Consider the following 17385-nt stretch of genomic DNA (forward strand, 5'->3'; position numbering starts at 1 on the left):
TTTACGGGTAAATGCGACTCAGACACCGTGAGAAAAACACCCAAACTCCTGTCTCTGGAGTACATTCACCTGTGAAAGCCCATGCACTGATGGAATGATCTTTTGCACTCCAAATACTGTAGATTAGATCTTTCATTCATTATCTTTCATGGGTTTCTCTGTGATCCCGTGATCGGCGATCTTCGTATGTGTAAATACTCTATGATCTGTCAACGTGTGATGACTTCTGTCCCTGACTCTGTGATCTGTGATCTCAGCACTTCGGTCGGGACCCCTTGACTTCTGTCCCTGACTGTATGACTGTCATCGCGCGTGTACTTTGCTCCTGACTCCGTGACTCCTGTCCCTGGCTCTGATCCGTCATCGTTCGAGCACTCCGCTCCTGACTACGTGATCTTCATCAGTCTGTTCACCACTTCTCTGTCAATATGTCGCTCCTCGTCCGGAAGGGCACTATGGTGCGATCAAAGCGAAGGCAGTCCACGAGAAAGCCCGCGGGCCAGTCTACCCGAGGGTATGTGAACTCAGGCCTCACCCCAGATGATCGTCACGGGAACTACCCTCAGGAAGGACACTCAGGGAAGACATCTCCGGCATTGTCAGCTTCATCATCCAAGTATCTCATTCAGGTGAGTATATTTATTTCTTTATTTATTTGATAGTTGTTTGACGCCATACTCAAGAATTTTACACCTATACTCGTATTGGATGTACGCTGTGTTATAGTTCATAAAGGAGCTCTTTGAAATCTGTGTTGTAACTGCTTTGGATAAAAGTGTTGTTGTTGTCAATGTTCGTGATGCACAAATAAATCATTAATGTTAAATTAAATGTTAATAAATTATTATTGCGATTGGCATATACATTTCTTTATGTTGATGTTCCTTGTCGAAACTGAAACCGTTTTCAGGACTACCCGTATAAGCCGAAGGGGTTGATATCCAGAATGAAACATTAATTTCCCTCCAGTCCACTAAAATCAGTTAAATGACTTAAATAACTGAATATCCCAGTTTGTATTCAGTAGTAGCAATCTTACATGTACACGATCAAAACATTATCAGTTTCAGTTAACTGCAGGACGCAATGGATCCATAACATTCAGCTTTAGAGGTCACTTTATATTTCGTAAATGGTATCACTCCCAAAGCATATACAACATCAGCAGAAAAAATAGTTTTGCGAATTTTCGCGAAATTGGTCTTATATCGGTTGTCCATAGTAACCCTTTGCGTACATCTACTCGGAATTGTTTAAGGCCCTTGGTAATATAAGGCCCATTATGCCGATCTATAGCCAATTCACGCCCTGTTTAGCGGGTCGTTTTCACGTTTTATCCGATCTCGACAGTGCGCTTCGGTAGTGCACGCCCACTATGAATTGTGTACAAGGCTAACCACACAGTACATACATTGACTGCAGTTCAGTTTTCGCCTAAATTTTCTCAGAGGAAATGAAGTTTGCCTCTAGCTCGTGCTCTCAGCTAATGCGACGTGTTTCGTGTATAGCATTGTACAAACTACTGTTCTGGCGCCAATTGGCTGCCCAAACCAAGCTGGAACGACATCTACTGTGTCTGAGTGGCGCAAACCTGTCGTCTGAATGTATCATTTGCTCATTTGTAACAGGTTTCGGTTGTCTCTCGTTGCATTATTAACATCTAACTATTGTTTACGTATACTTGGCATTCAGTATGACACGAACCTTGAGCAGATCTCGGTCAGAGCCGTGTTGTAATTCCTTTTCTACCCAAATTCAGGATACAAATTATACAAGGCACACTTGTAAATACCAGAAATGATGCAAAAGAGATCACAGGTTTTGACGATTTGCAAAAGAAATTGCAATACTATTAACAGAATGTACTGAGTCTTGTAAACGTTCACATTTGGCTCGCGTTTTCCACAATAATTTGTCTTCTTCCCTGTTCTCTACAGCTTCTCTATATTTCATGAAAATTCACATGGTGCCATTTGCAATGCATTCAATAAATATCAATCACCTGTAGCTTGTGTTGAGACAAAAGCAGTTGGTGGATTTCCTCACTTTATATGTTAGGCCGTTAAATCCCATCCTCACCGGAATGCACGGTGCTCTTTATGCGTCCACTAAAGAAAATTTAATTGACATTTAAAATAACCCCTAGTGCTAATAACAATACTTATCAGAGTAAAACCCTGCCACATTCAACAAAGGAGGGGTGAGTGGACACACACACACTGGTTTCCATGACAGGATGGTATCCAGTCTGAATGACCTTGACAGTATGTCTACCGATACTTTGGAATTGCCACAGCTCAGTAGAGACCAAACCTTTAGAAAGCCATTTGTCTCCTTCTTTCCTGGATAAGAGTCATAGAGCCTCTGTCTGGCGCGCCGAGGTAATCGCGCGCCGAGGTAATCACGTGCCAAAGGACAATGTTACTGTCCCAAACTCCAAGCAAGACCTTTTAACCAGTTCATCGTGGAGCCAAATGTTAAAGTAGCAAACCGGAAATTTATCGTTGCTGTCATCTTCACCTACTTATCTGCTCATCCCTACACCGCCTATTAGAAGGTATCTATGATTGCCTGGCTCTAAGAAATAGCCACATTTCATACGCCAATTTTTTTTTTTGGATTTTTTTTGTATTGAACTTTTGTAATACAGACCTTTTGTGAGTTGTTCTTAACTTTTTGACCTAGCTTTTTCGCCTGACATATGTTCTATAATTTACATCCTTTTCCATGTTACTAAAAGTCGTCTGAAGTCAGTCATTAATGATTCAGCGTGCAGAGGGCTCGGACGTGGACGGAATCCCATAGCTCTCGGCCTTTTTCCAAACACGGAGACGAAAAGTGGGTTATAAATTGTCTAACAGAGGCAATATTTCATTTTATGGGCCTAACAAAAGCCAGATACACTTCCCGGCGGTAATTATTGGGCATTATTAATGTTGCCAGTTATTCTCATAATTCACAATAAAACAAGAAAAGTTTTAGCTGTTTGGAGGAATAAAGAAATGCTGTGTTAGTGATGGTGCAGCACCCGTTAATAAGGAGTGGTAAATCGTGCCTCACTTCCTTGACGATGATTAGAACTACCGTCACGCTGGTGTCATCTTCGATGTTCATCAACGGGTCGGGCTGTCTACTGTTTATTATACCGAGGAGGAAAAATAACGAATGACGTCAGTTAAAGCGAATGAACGACAAACCTGTGATAATGGGTAGGGCCAAATGGCCTTGTTTACTTCATTTAAGGTTTCTTTCTTATCATTCATGAAAATGTTTCACAACAGGTGGATGCTGCTTTACCATAACAGGAGGATGTGGTGGCGTGGGGTTTAGGGGTGCGTGTGGGTACCTGTACAAAAACCATCAAATTATATACTAAGCTTTTAATCTACTCTTGACCACCGATATAGAGAAAATTGTCTATTTATTTAACACGGCTTGAAGCCATCCTTAACAGTATTCCGCTATTTCACAAATGGCGGTCAGTTCATTAATGGGTGATGAATATCACCGCTCTTCCCCAAGTACATTAACGTGACAATCGTGACTTAACGCCCCAGCTGAACATGCTGGATTCGAACATCTCTCCCGATTGGTCAAAGGACAATCCCGAGTCGACACATTCACACGTCAGAAGAACAACCCAGTGAAGGCCTTGAAAAGATTTTCTTCAAAAACTGTTACAACGTTGTAGTTTGAGTCCTTGACTTTACAGAAATGGTATAGTGTGAACAACTCACTTTTCCAACGTTATAGCGTCCTGAAATTCATTGTCTGAGCATTGACGGACAATCTATAACTCTGAAAGCCGAGAATCGTGTTGCGGAAATTTTATCCTGTTACCGATGATTGATGGTTTGTCCCGAGAGGCTTGGCCTTTGTGTGTCGGGCTGTGCCTTGTCCAGAAGAAGGGTGCTTTTAGGGCTTTATTGGCAAAAGAGTGAAATATACAAGGGGCACCGGCGGCTGAAGACACCATATGGTGTGTGCATGACGTTATCTATTATCGGCCTATACCGGAGTGAGAGGAGGGCCTCATCTCTGACACGAAGTCTTCCTGAATCATTAAATACGCCTTATTATCACATATAGATTTTCTGTCAGTTATGGGCAACAGGTTACTCTGCACAAGCTTGTCCATGTGTGATTTATTTAGCACACATAAAACAGTGGTAATCTGATGTCAAAGGGTATTTCATATTAAATATCAACTTTTTTGCTGACTGACTGACTGACTGGAACATTCACTAACATAGCGCTGCCATAGTCCAAGCCGACCATTGCTCTCTTGAAATGAATGAGTATTACGTTACCAGTGTGGCTGCTTGAGTGGCTTAATAGTTAGAGTGTCCGCCTCGAAGGCACACCAAGGACAAAGAAAAATGGTACTTATTCTTCGACTAGCGCTCAGCACTGAGCGGTTACAGCAAAGAAACAGGACTGATTACAACCATGTCAGTATAACGTGACTAGGTGTGGTTATTCCATCAAATCTATGCGTCGAAACAGACATTGTGTCGAAACTGGAACGTCAACGTATAAGGACGTTCCATTTCAATAACCGCAAGGCCAATTCCCAAAACGACGTATAACACAAACCACCAAAGAACTAAAAAAAAGTATATACAGCGAGAAAATTGGACGGAATCATGGAAAGAGTAGCGGTCAACAGTTTTCAGTAATGTTTGAAATATAAGCGTCATGTCCGACATTCGTATACCATTCGTAGTCCGTAAAAGGCGTTCCAAGCCGATTATCCATTTCCAAAACAACGCTTCCAAAACAACGCTCCCAAAGACAAAGGTATGTAAGAAATTATACGAATAGGAAATAAAGCCGGTAACACACAAGAGAGAAGCGGTCATCAGTTTTCAATGATGTCATGCAGACAGTTGATTTTCCAGGCATGAATTTCATATCAAAGTTCAAATTCGTAGTCCATGAATGAGTTCCAGGTCAAATAACAATTAAACAAGGTATCGCAGTCGCTCTTTGAGTGCAACTGTTCACAAAGGCATCATGCAGATGTAATGAGAATGGCTGCCTTTACGGCCCCTAGCCCCAGGTTAAGCGATATTAGATACAGTTAGAAAATGACGAGCGTTACAGACCTTAACCGAACGGATTGTGATGCAAAAATAACGGACGATTACGTCTTTCCCGTTAATATGTAAGGATCTCATACTACAAGAAGCGCCATCTATGATGTTACACATGACATGCTGGTCTGTATGAAAGCTGTCTACAAGATAGACGCTTATACTCGGCAACCAGCGCCATCTGTGTTGTTAAATACCATTTACGCGATAGATATGTACATAAGGATAACAGCGCCGTCTACGCGGTTGATTGCAATGCAGATGGCCAGAGATTCTGAACGTTCAGTCCATACCTGCCAACGAGAGTGTTATACTCATTATAACATTTGAGAAACTTAGAATTAAAGCGTTTGATGGAGTATCCTTGACAAAATAGTTTTTGAACTAACAACTTGTGAAGCAGATTAAAGTCATCACAATTAACGCAAGATCTGATAAATGCTACAAGTCGAGATATGTATACGCCATATGCAGGACCCTTTAGTATATTGCTATCCAAATAAGGATAATTTACAATTTCAAAATTGAAATTATCTCTTTTGTCGTAAATGCGGCGTGAAAGGAGATCTTGTTCGTCTTTGTACAGATATAGATCCAAATTAGATCTACCATCAGGACTATCTGTTGTCTCCTTTAAATCCAATGAAGGCGGATAGATTTCCTTCACCGCTTCAGCAATATGGGGGTTATTTAACGCCAGTAGATCAACAATATACCGCTTGGTAAATGAAAAGGATCGAGCTTTAAAGATATTACTCTTAAGTAATTTCTGCATATAGTCGTATTCACATGAAAACGGGTATAGGTCTGCAAAAGACGCAAGATATGTTCTAGGCGACTGAGTGAAATCAGTATTCAAAAGGTGCGCGGTGCTAGAATATAAGGTGTCGATAACAAAATATGTATCTCAGTTGCACTTGAATGGCAGCAGTTCATATATCCATGCAAAAAGAAGCAGTCAACAGTATTCAATGATGTTGGAAAGACGCAAGATATGTTCTAGGGGACTGAGTGAAATCAGTATTCAAAAGGTGCGCGGTGCTAGAATATAAGGTGTCGATAACAAATTATGTATCTCAGTTGCACTTGAATGGCAGCAGTTCATATATCCATGCAAAGAGAAGCAGTCAACAGTATTCAGTGATGTTGGAAAGACGCAAGATATGTTCTAGGGGACTGAGTGAAATCAGTATTCAAATCGTGCATCATGCTAGAATATAAGGTGTCGATAACAAAATATATCTCTCCGTTGCTTTGACTGCAACAGCTCATATATCCAACGTGGCGATCTAATTCGGCATGAATATACGAGATGAATATACAAGATGAATATACAGCATGAATATACAAGATGAATATACAGACCCTCACCCCGGGTTAACCAGGCTTCAATTCAAGGATCATAGCTAGCCTTTTGGTAAATTGTCAATCTAGTACTTCCTTGCTTGGCAATCATCATACTGAGAATAGATCTAGTGACAGTCGGCACAATTTTAGTGACTGAATGAGCTGCGTGATTTGTTTGGACTCCCAAGCATGGGAAGAACCCAGGGAACAAATGAGAAGAACAAGACAAACATGATCGAGCGACAGTTACAATGACACCGAAGTGAATCAAGTTACCGCTGAGAACAGCAAAGGCATTTCCCATTGTAATGGCGAGCTTCCCCACAAGTAACATATAATATGATGACGAAAGAGCAGTTCTGCTTAAGCTTTGGTGCTAGGGGTTTCATAAGCTGCTATTTATAAGCAATTACATGAACTGGGAAAAAAAACCGTAACTGAGGTAAATTGACAAGATACCGGATTTCACTGATTACTTGTGATCATTTTACAACTCCTATATCTCACTGTCATCTGTGCTATAGTTTTACTCTGCACGCTGATGTCTTTTGTATCATATTGGCGGGATGCAAGTAAACTTTATGTAATTCTAAACAAGACAGAACTGACTTCCACCAAGTCCCGAAAACTAGAGAAGCAAGGGAATTCCCTATTCGAGAATAGAACCGAACTCACGTGTCGTATGAGCTATAAATAAGCAAGCCAGCACTGACGACGCCACCACCACCCGCTCTCTACTAATTTCGACCGCAGAGCGAGCTCAGTGTGTATGTATGTCAGAATGGTAGAGGAGATCTTCAACGGTTTTCATGCAATACCATCCAAACTATCCCAAGACATGAGAGCTAACCACTGCTTATTGCCTCCAAAAGTGCAGATAAGAGAATCTCATTAAAAAAGGTAATTAAAAAAACAGGACCTGTCAAAAATGTTAGACAACTATTTTTGATCCTATTTATTATAAAATTAGTGTCTGAAAAGGGTTTCGTAAAAAAGTTATTTAAACTAGACGTCGATGGCGAAAATTGAGGAGCTGAACGTTTGTGAACTCAGGATGTTTCTGAAAGAAAGAACGAGGGCGTGACTTTTGGCAAATGGTCAGGTGTAACCAGACTAACCTTCGAAACAGACATGTGTTTACTAACTAAACGGATCCGGGTGAATAATCTCTTTATATAAGACTTACAGTATTGAGAGTCAAACCAGCGACAAATTAGGACGGACTGATGCAATGAGGAAGCAGTCGACTCAGGGGCTGAGCGAACACCTCGTTTGTCTATGCAACTGACAAAAAAAACACCTTAACTCTCTGGTCATGACTTGTCCCTTTCGTATTAGAGATACAATGTCTGGTATGCTTAACGTATCCCTCTGGGAGAATGGGATATTGTCTATCGCACCGCGTAAATCGCTATTCGGCAATCATCATTTCACGCATAGCAGGAAATGACAGCTGTGGCAATTGTTTTCTGTTATATAATCACAGGTGTAAAAATCAACAAGGTCAGCCAGAGGTCATTCATTTTCATAATGGAGATCGCGTAGATTGACCATTGCGTGCTTTAATGAGCCCGTTCATACGACACCATCATCTAGCAGAACAAACTCGGTGAACGTATCTGTGGTGCCTAGTAATAACATATACCCAATCACAGCCAAAACATACGCCCAATTATCATACTTGTATCTTGTGGAGCTCCAGCACAAGTGTATAATAAAATGATCACACACTAGCTAAACAAACAGAAAAACAATGATGTCATAAATGTACTTGTTTTCATAAGACTGAAAGATGCGCCAGGTGTGAGGAGTATCAGTTTGCAGCCAGTTTGTAGTTTCATGTTTATTATGCAATCACGTGATCGATGCCCAACAACAAAAGCGTAATACGCCAACCTTTATATGCTAGATTTAGACACTGGTACCGTTATCTTTACCGAAATCTCTGTGACCATATCTCATGAACTAAAAGTTACTCCATTTATTGTGTAAACATATCTAAACTATTGTTAGCGTACATTTTTACCTATTTTTGTTGCGTAAATAATTTCACTTTAATGGCGGCATTCAGTCTGATAGATGAAGGTGTTTCCACTCAAGTGGAGGATCTATTTCTACGCGAATATGCTATCGGTTTTACGGACAGTGTTTTCAGAAAAATTAAATGTCATTTAACAGGTTATTATTACAGCCAGAAATAATTCGTAGTAGCAAAAAATCTGTCTTGAATGGTGTATGTGTATATTCCTTTGGGTTCTAATCATTTTACTCCATTATAGAGAGAAACCCAGTGTCATACCTGTATGTGTTAAAAACAGTGGAGTGATATGTGATAAAAATGGAGACAATCCAAAAGTGAAACTTCCTACGTGCTCGTTTTGGTTAACGTTTGTCTTCATATGTAAAAAATAAACTTTACAATGTGATCAGTTTTGTCATATATTTGCAAGTTTAAAACCGGTATTTCTGCCATACTCTGTCAGGCATCCTTTATCTAACAATGTCACTAATGCAGAACATGTACCTCGAGGATGGGTTGAATCATTGTTTGAGTAAAGATATAGGCTGTCTTGCATTAAATCAAACCAGAGTAAGGAGGCTTTTTGACCAAGAGAATGATGAAGCCTCCTGGATGTTCACCATCCCATGACCGATGAGATGGCAGATTCGAATTGGTCTCTTGCTAGCTGGGCTGATGACGTGGGGAAATTCGTTTACAGCTGGTTTGGCTCATGACGTCAGGAGGTTCGTCAGGTGTTTTGTGACGAGCGTTTTCTTGAGAAATCTGACCGACTTCCGACACCAATCCATGCCTGACCGACGTTGCAAAGTGAAATGATTGTCAGTATGAAGTAAAAACACCAGGGGACAGGGGACCAGTTTACACAACCCATAAAAAAGGGGGTGAGTGTAAAAACGCCAATGGCAAAAATAAGAGTGAAGTCCACACGTTCGTTAAAACCAGCTATAACAGAATCAGTTATATCACTTACAAAGCACATCTTTGTATTACTTTGCTTCTGTTAACAACTCCTTTAATTTGCGTACAGTTTATGCCGACAAGACGAGCACGATTTCTTGAAGTCTTTGTGAACAGTTTAACTCTCGACCAATCCCTTAAGCGCCGAATCGGATCCGATTTGTACCAGTAGTCACTTGGGTGAAGTTTCACTAATGTAATAAGCACCTACAGCTATAACAGGATTAGGGAGTTTATATAATACCCTAATTAAGATGGATTTATACCATACGGTGAGGTTCTAAAATACACTGGTAACGGTACAAAGGTGTAAACTATCCAGACCTTCTGACATACGGTTATAAAATAACACAGGACCCCTAAAGTGCCATTTTCGGCTCCCCCAAGCAGAGCAAAAGTTGGACATGCACAGTTGATCATGCCAGCTAAGGCCTCTAAGACTGCTACCCAGCCCGGGTTCCAAAAGGGCAATCTCAAGGGCTGGGGTGTAGCGTACCTCACGGGCACGTCGCCCAATTTGATTGAGGCATCAGCACCTAACGTTAATTCCAAGAGGAAATACTTGTTGTCGGTAAGAAATGCACTTGTTTGTTATCGGTGTATCTATTATGGTTATAACGGTCATTTACAAACAACATTCTTACATTTTTCTGTAAATATGCATGTAGCAAGGGGGTGTAATTAAGAGGTCCAGAAAAAGAATCAGATAAAATATGATAATCAGTCAAATGCTGTTGATATAACATGTTTTTGATCATGTTCACTTGTTGTTATTCCAGTCGCACATTATAATTTGCCGAGATGAAGTTGACACTGTTTTTTTATTTATTTATTTTATTTATTTGATTGGTGTTTTACGCGGCAATCAAGAATATTTCACTTATGGGACGGCGGCCATCATTATAGTGGGAGGAAACCGGGCAGAGCCCGGGGGAAACTCACGGCCATCCGCAGGCTGCTGAAGGGCCTTCCCACGTACGCCCGGAAAGGAAGACACTGTTTTTGTTATCTGATCCTACTTCAATATTGCTTTAAATGAGCTCAATAATGAAATAGGACTAACTGAAATCTGTAAAAGTTGTTGCCTTTTCCGTGAAAATGATACAGCATTTTCGGGCCCCGCCAGCCATACTAGAGAATGGGCTATTCATTGTTATTACTGAGTAACGATGTCAAAGAAGTTTTGTTCTGAGTATGAAATTAATGTCCTCACAACATTACTACTGTTTGCTCATACAACCCATTGTTAAAAATCAATCTGCTAAATCTTTGATGATCGGACTCAGGTAGTAATCTATTTGTGACCTTTAATAATTTTCTGACTTAACAGGGCAGTAAACGTAACAAATTACCGCTGATAATGTTAAAGGTTTTTATTGGAGTTAATGTACATTTTCAACAAATTCATTAATGGAAAACAGAGCAAAAAGAAAATGTTACCATTGTTTGAGATAACTCAAAACTACATCTATAATGTAAGCATCAAATCCGACATTCGAATACCACTCATAAACCATGAAAGGTCGATCCAAGTGGACAATCGAAAGATTCACCTTCACGAAATAATACTTTCACGTACTAGTGAACCTCCTGGAGCAAAATAGGGATGTATATTTAAATTCTAAGAGATTGCTGTCACGGAACATATTTATTTTGTTGGGTGCCGCTTTACACATCTATTCGTTTGGCTATTGACAATTCTTGATATATTTAATAAAATGCATAAGCCACCTTAAAATCAAAGAGAGTTTTCAGTGGCGTGTCTGATAGCCAGGATATTGTGCTTTGCTTTTATAACGACAAATGTTTGCTGCACAGCGACGTACCTAATGAAGACGTATTTTTTATACCCACAGTCCTCTGACACGTTTGATGGCACCCACACGCTTGATGAAGATTTCGAGCCTATCTCTTACGGCACCATCTTCCGCCAGCTTCAGGAAGCGAACGATGATAGCCCCGGCACGTGTGACTTCCTCCAGAGAATATATTACATTTTCTGCTCTTCGCGTAAGTTCACGTCCCAGAAACCATATCACAACGTGAGAATGTCACCGTATTACTGTACCCCATGAAAGTCAAAGCATCAGCGTACAGTGCTTTCTTGAACAGTTACGTCGAGACATTGAAAGTCGATCAGAATTTGCGTCTTGTTGTTGTTGTACTTTAAATGCATATAGAATCGACACTGATTTGCTGACTATCCTGATTTAAAACATACAGCTATAGTCAAGGTTGAATAAAAAGTGATATACCCAAATTCTGTTTAGCCCAAGCCTTGGCTGGGACTAGCCCATCTCTCACAACAGCCAGTCAGTGACGATTCTACGTCCCTTAAACGTTTAAACAGTTCCACTATCGGTCATCTTGTAATATCTTGCGTGTAATGAACTAGTCTTTTGTGCCGATGAAGAATTAGAGAAACTTTATTTAGCAGTACCAAGAAAATGCCAGTATTTCAGCTATACACATTTATATGATTGTAGATGGGGTGGTATTGTCAGGAATATATCACCTTTACGAGAGAAGATAGGTTTTTATGGTGTTAGAAAGGGAACAGATTTTTAATTACTTCCAAGTATAATAAAAACCCCAACAGCATGGGGAGTAAAACCAGAGAAGCGACGAAGCTGTGATCCTTGGCAAATGGTTTCATGTAACCCGTGAAATACGGTCTCTTTCCAACTTACAACAGTTAGGATTTTACTCTCTCATGTAAACGTTAAGTTTACACTGTTCATGTTAATACTAAAAAAGTAGCAACATGGCTTAAGTAGAAGTAGGTAAATAAACATGCATTGGCTCTAATTTTAGTTATTAGACGTCGCTGGTCTGAAAATGTCAGAACTACTATTTATACATGCTCAAATGTTTTCCTTACAGTGTTGATGACTATGCTTCTTGTACTGCTACTTATATTACCAATCTCCATGATTTCAGTCGGTGAGTAATAAGTGTGTGCAAAATTGATACATAACCTGTATGAAAAAGGTGCGTCCTTAATTCTTTATATTAAAGTATGAGAGATAGGATATCTGTAATAAAACACTTTCATTAGTAAAACATTTTTTCGTGAAAAATGTCTTTTAAAATGTTTTCTTACAGTAATAATAATGCCGTTATAATTTTGGGGATGCCAATCCTTATCGTAAGACAGCACCCACTTGTGAAAATGGCAAGACCACTCTGGGTTTCAAGTCAGCGACCTGATAGTCAGACACCTATAATCGTAAGAATTACATATCAACGGTGGAAGTCGAGGTTAGATGAAGGCATCTTGTTGGTTCGAAACTCGATGCCGTCTCGTCTCTTTTTTGTCACCAGAATTTGTGCAAGACCCTGAAAATGCGCCCCATAATAATTGTAAAACGAAACAAGTTCTACACCCAAATGTAGAATGGTTATGTGTTAAAACATGTCCCACACACTATATACGTGCAGCATCATGTTTAGGTTGTCCTTAACCACGTGTATATGAGTGTCACGTACACTCGTATCCGTGGTGACCTTTGGGTTAAAGACAGGCGGGTCTGTGGACGGTCGTAAGTTTCCACCGGGCTCTGCCCGGTTTCCTCCCACCATGATGCTGGCCGTCGTTGTATAAGTGAAATATTCTTGAGTACAGCCTAAAGCACCAATCAAATAAATAAATAAATAAAAACAGGTGTATATCACTAATGTCTATCATCTGGATTGGAACTCTTTACACGGTGAAGTCTATTCCTGCATTTGCTCATTTCTATTTTTGCGTTGATATTTTGTGAGGGAACTGATAGCACATTGTTCATTCACTGCAAGAGAATAATGTTCAGTTCAGCTTGATTCGAGTTGAGAGTTCGCGGGAAAACTTGCATAGGGACTCCAGCCACTAATTTTAAAGCTGATATGATGAAGGACTATCAGCATAAGATCATAAGGTGACATAAAAGCTAAATCAAAGCTAAGGAAAAAAAAGTATATCTTGTTTTCTTATTGTTTTTGACCAGTCAGAAAATTGTGTGCTTTACCCTTGTGTCTTATGGTGTTAATTGCCTTTCCTTCTTTTCTTTCTTGTACAGGTGCTAGCTATATGGGAGACTGCCCAGAGGAACCTAACATACCCCTCTATCTTCTCATAGGTGGCTGTCTTGGCTTCATCAAGGTGTTGTTGTTGTTGTGGTATCAGCAGAAGGTTCGTCGTTACGAGAAGTTGGGAGATACTGAGGAGAGCGAGGACGAAGAGAACACGGACGAGGTCATGTCAAGGTCAGCCCGCTTCACAAACCAAGGGCTCAGTGTCTTTCTTTTCGTCTGGTTCATTCTGGGAAACTACTGGGTGTTTTCCATCTGGCAACCAAACTACCAGCAGCCTTTGTACAGCCCTAACAACTGGTGCGACAGATTCGTCTACCTCTTCACCTTTTACAAAATCCTGACGCTACACGGCGTCGTTGCCTTCATACTCATTGTAACCATATGCTTCATTACTTGTAACGCCTGCAAAAACTCCTGCCGGGGAGACAGAGCCGCGGATCTGGCGTGACCATGGTCAGATGTGAGACGTGTTAGAAGTTCCCTGTGACCGAAAGATGTGAGAGCTTGGGGTGACACTGATTAGATGTGACGTAGAAAGTAGTGAGGGAACAAAATAATATGTGGACTCCGCGTAACAGTGATCAGATGTAAGGCCTCTTAGAACTTCTCCAGGTCAACGAAGGTGAGAACATGACAATGCTCCTATGCGAAGCATGTGAAACTAACGATGGTGGAACAGAGTATGACAATGGTTAAATGTGACGCATGTAAACTAATGCTGGTGGAACAGAGGTGTAAACTTGGTGTGACAATGGTTAAATGTGACGCATGTAATCTAACGCTGGTGGAATAGAGTTGCGGACGATGTGACAATGGTTAAGTGTGACGTATGTAAAGCTGGTGCCGGTGGAACAGAGTTGCGAACTTGGTGTGACAATGGTTAAATGTGACTCGTGTAAAACTGGTGCTGGTGGAACAGAGTCGTGGAATTAATATGACAGTGGTTAAATATGACGCATGTAATCTAACACTGGTGGGACACAGTTGCGGACTTGGTGTGACAATGGTTAAATATGACTCATGTAAACTAACGCTTGTGGAACAGAGTTGCGAGCTTGGTGTGGCAATGGTTAAATGTGACGCATGTAAACTAACGCTGGTGAAACAATGGTTAAATGTGACACATGTAGACCAACGCTGGTGGAACAGAGGTGCGAACTTTTCGTGGTCATTTGTGAAGCCCATGAGAAAAGGTCATCCTGTCAGACCAACAGACAATGGTTAAATGTGACGCATGTAAACTAACGCTGGTGAAACAGAGTTGCGGGCTTGGTGTGACAATGGTTAAATGTGACGCATGTAAACTAACGCTGGTGAAACAATGGTTAAATGTGACACATGTAAACTAACGCTGGTGCGAACTTTTCGTGGTCATTTGTAAAGCCCATGAGAAAAGGACATTCTGTCAGACCAACAGCTGAAAGGACATTGCCCAGATGTAAAAACTACATAGCGCAGGAGTGAGTGAGTGCTTGGGGTATAACGTCGTACTCAACAATTTTTCAGTCATATGACGACGAAGGAATCCTTAGGGTGCATGTACGTGTAATGTGCCTCCTTGTTACAGGACGGATTTCCACCGCTCTTTTATTTAGTGCTGCTTCACTGAGACGACTTACCGAAGGCAAGTAAGACGCCCCCGCTCGAGCCATTATGCTGATACAGGTCAACCAGTCGTTGCACTATCCCTTTAATGCTGAACGCCAAGCTCTTCCTCTTTTTCCTCTTTTAAAGTCTTAGGTGTGACTCGATCAAGGATTGATCCTGGATCTACACGTCCCGAAGCGGACGCTCTACCAACTGTGCTATCCGGGCCGATCACACAGAGCAGGACGAACAGCGGTTAGGATTTGGCGTGACATTGCTCAGATGTGACGCGTGTAAAAACCAGTGGGGGTCACTATGCCATATATGGTATGACAATGATCCAAAGTGATGGTTGTAAGACCTTGTTAAGAAAAGCTGAGGGCTTTGCTGAGCATGTGTAACGCCTGCAAATGGTCTAGGTGGCTGTAACACAGTGTTTTCTCGATATTATTCATGCGAGGTACCTCTCGCATCTACTGTCAGTTAAAGTGTGCGAATAACTTGTTCTGTGCATTGCGTCCAAAAACAAATGGTACTGTCGGGTCGGGTCAGCCACATTGACCTGGTGTAACATTCTTAAGAACTATAGTGGACTCAGTACAAGTGCCGAATTCTGATTTTATTACGGGATTTAAAAGAGACATCTCTAACACAGATTGTAGGAGTAGCACCTTGGCGTGGTTAGCACATTTTCAGGCGTAAATTGTTGGGCCTGCAGATATGTCGACATGATCCAACAGCTGTGACTAATGTAAACACTTACGCTGACCGGTGAAAGTACACAATGTATGTGACATTCTCCTGTACAGAGAGTAAAGAAGTGCTGGCGTATTTCTCCAGGGAAATATGATGTGATAAAGGGAAACAACTCTCGGTATCTTTTTTCTATCCACCACCTAAAGTGCTTCAATCTGTCTTATGTGTAAATTATCATTGATAATCATTGACGTTGTCACCTCTGCTCAAATTGTACATATTCAGTTAGCGAAAACTGGACAATCCTGCTAAGTGTTTGTTGAAAAAATTGAACCAAGTTCAGCTAGAACTAATGTATTCAAGAACTGGACAATATATGACAATTTCATCGTCTTATTTTTATATTCTGTGAGTTAAGGGCGAAAAAAATACAATGCACAAGTCTAATATTTCGCACTCAGACTACGTGACATTTGGAAATGTTACAAAAGACGGATCGTGAATTGGAACCCCCCCAAAATACATACTATTTGTAAACGTGTGCTATGGCAATGAATATAGAGAGAGATCCTTGTCACTTCAAACAGAACCATTATCCTGCTCTTGATCGATATGGCTCCTTTGATGAACACTCTCTACGTACGTACATCCGTCAGGTTCTGCGCATGAGCGATCTGTACCGGAAGTGCTGATGTCACCATATCTATCACCAGCACATCGATTAATATGGCCGATAAATGGACTGTCGACATTGTACCATTTTGCTCCCCATTAAGTGTCTGCCTTGACCTGATGAAGATGCGAGAACTATTTATCTTCTACAGTCTTCTGATCCCGTTTACATTAATGGTTGCGCTGTCAAAAACGTCAAGAATAAAGTCATCGAAACTATCTTTTCTCTTGCTTTTAAAGCACCTTTGTGGACTTGGGACTTGCCGTTAAGTCCAAACCCACCCAAAGAGGCTTGATTTCTAACTGTACAAAAACTTATGTTGTATATGACAGTTCGACAGGCCTGTGTGTGGACACTTACTCTGGCTTCCCAGAGCTGATTTTGCTCCCGGGTTTCCTTTAATATACATGTGACGCCAATTATCCTTAACGACAAAATGTAATAAAAGATTTACAGCATACAGAGTAAAACTAGAGCAGCGACAACAATGTGGTAATGAGCAAATTGTCACGCGTATCCAGTGAAATACGGCCTTCAGGCGTTTTAACTCACGGCCTCCAGTCGTTTTATCTCACGGCCTCCAGTCGTTTTATCTCAGGGTTATAATGTATTTTATTTATTTATTTGAGTGGTGTTTTACGCCGTACTCAAGAATATTTCACTTATACGACGGCGGCCAGCATTATGGTGGGTGGAAACCGGGCAGAGCCCGGGGGAAACCCACGACCATCCGCAGGTTGCTGCGGGCCTGACAAGGAGCCAGCTTTCACCGGTAATGCGTTTGACCATTTACCACCTATCACACTTTCCACACTGCTCTGGTTTTAAACTCTAGTAGGCTGTTAGTCGATATATATTTTATATTCTATAAAAGGCACAGCTCTGTCAGATCTAGGAGTCAAAACAGACCGGCCTTATTTGTATAATTTCCT

The 17385-nt window shown here is 40.9% G+C and overlaps 1 protein-coding gene across 1 annotated transcript; it reads left to right on the forward strand.

Annotated features, from left to right (window-relative positions):
- The first annotated feature begins 428 nt into the window (after positions 1-428).
- Positions 429-13945, forward strand: LOC135473468 (transmembrane protein 272-like). Its single transcript, XM_064753318.1, has 4 exons — positions 429-629; positions 11280-11433; positions 12307-12366; positions 13482-13945. The coding sequence occupies exons 1-4, from the start codon at positions 429-431 to the stop codon at positions 13943-13945; spliced, it is 879 nt and encodes a 292-aa protein (XP_064609388.1).
- The last annotated feature ends 3440 nt before the right edge of the window (positions 13946-17385 follow it).

This window comes from Liolophura sinensis, chromosome 8 (assembly GCF_032854445.1).
Source record: "Liolophura sinensis isolate JHLJ2023 chromosome 8, CUHK_Ljap_v2, whole genome shotgun sequence".
NCBI classification, from domain to species: domain Eukaryota; kingdom Metazoa; phylum Mollusca; class Polyplacophora; order Chitonida; family Chitonidae; genus Liolophura; species Liolophura sinensis.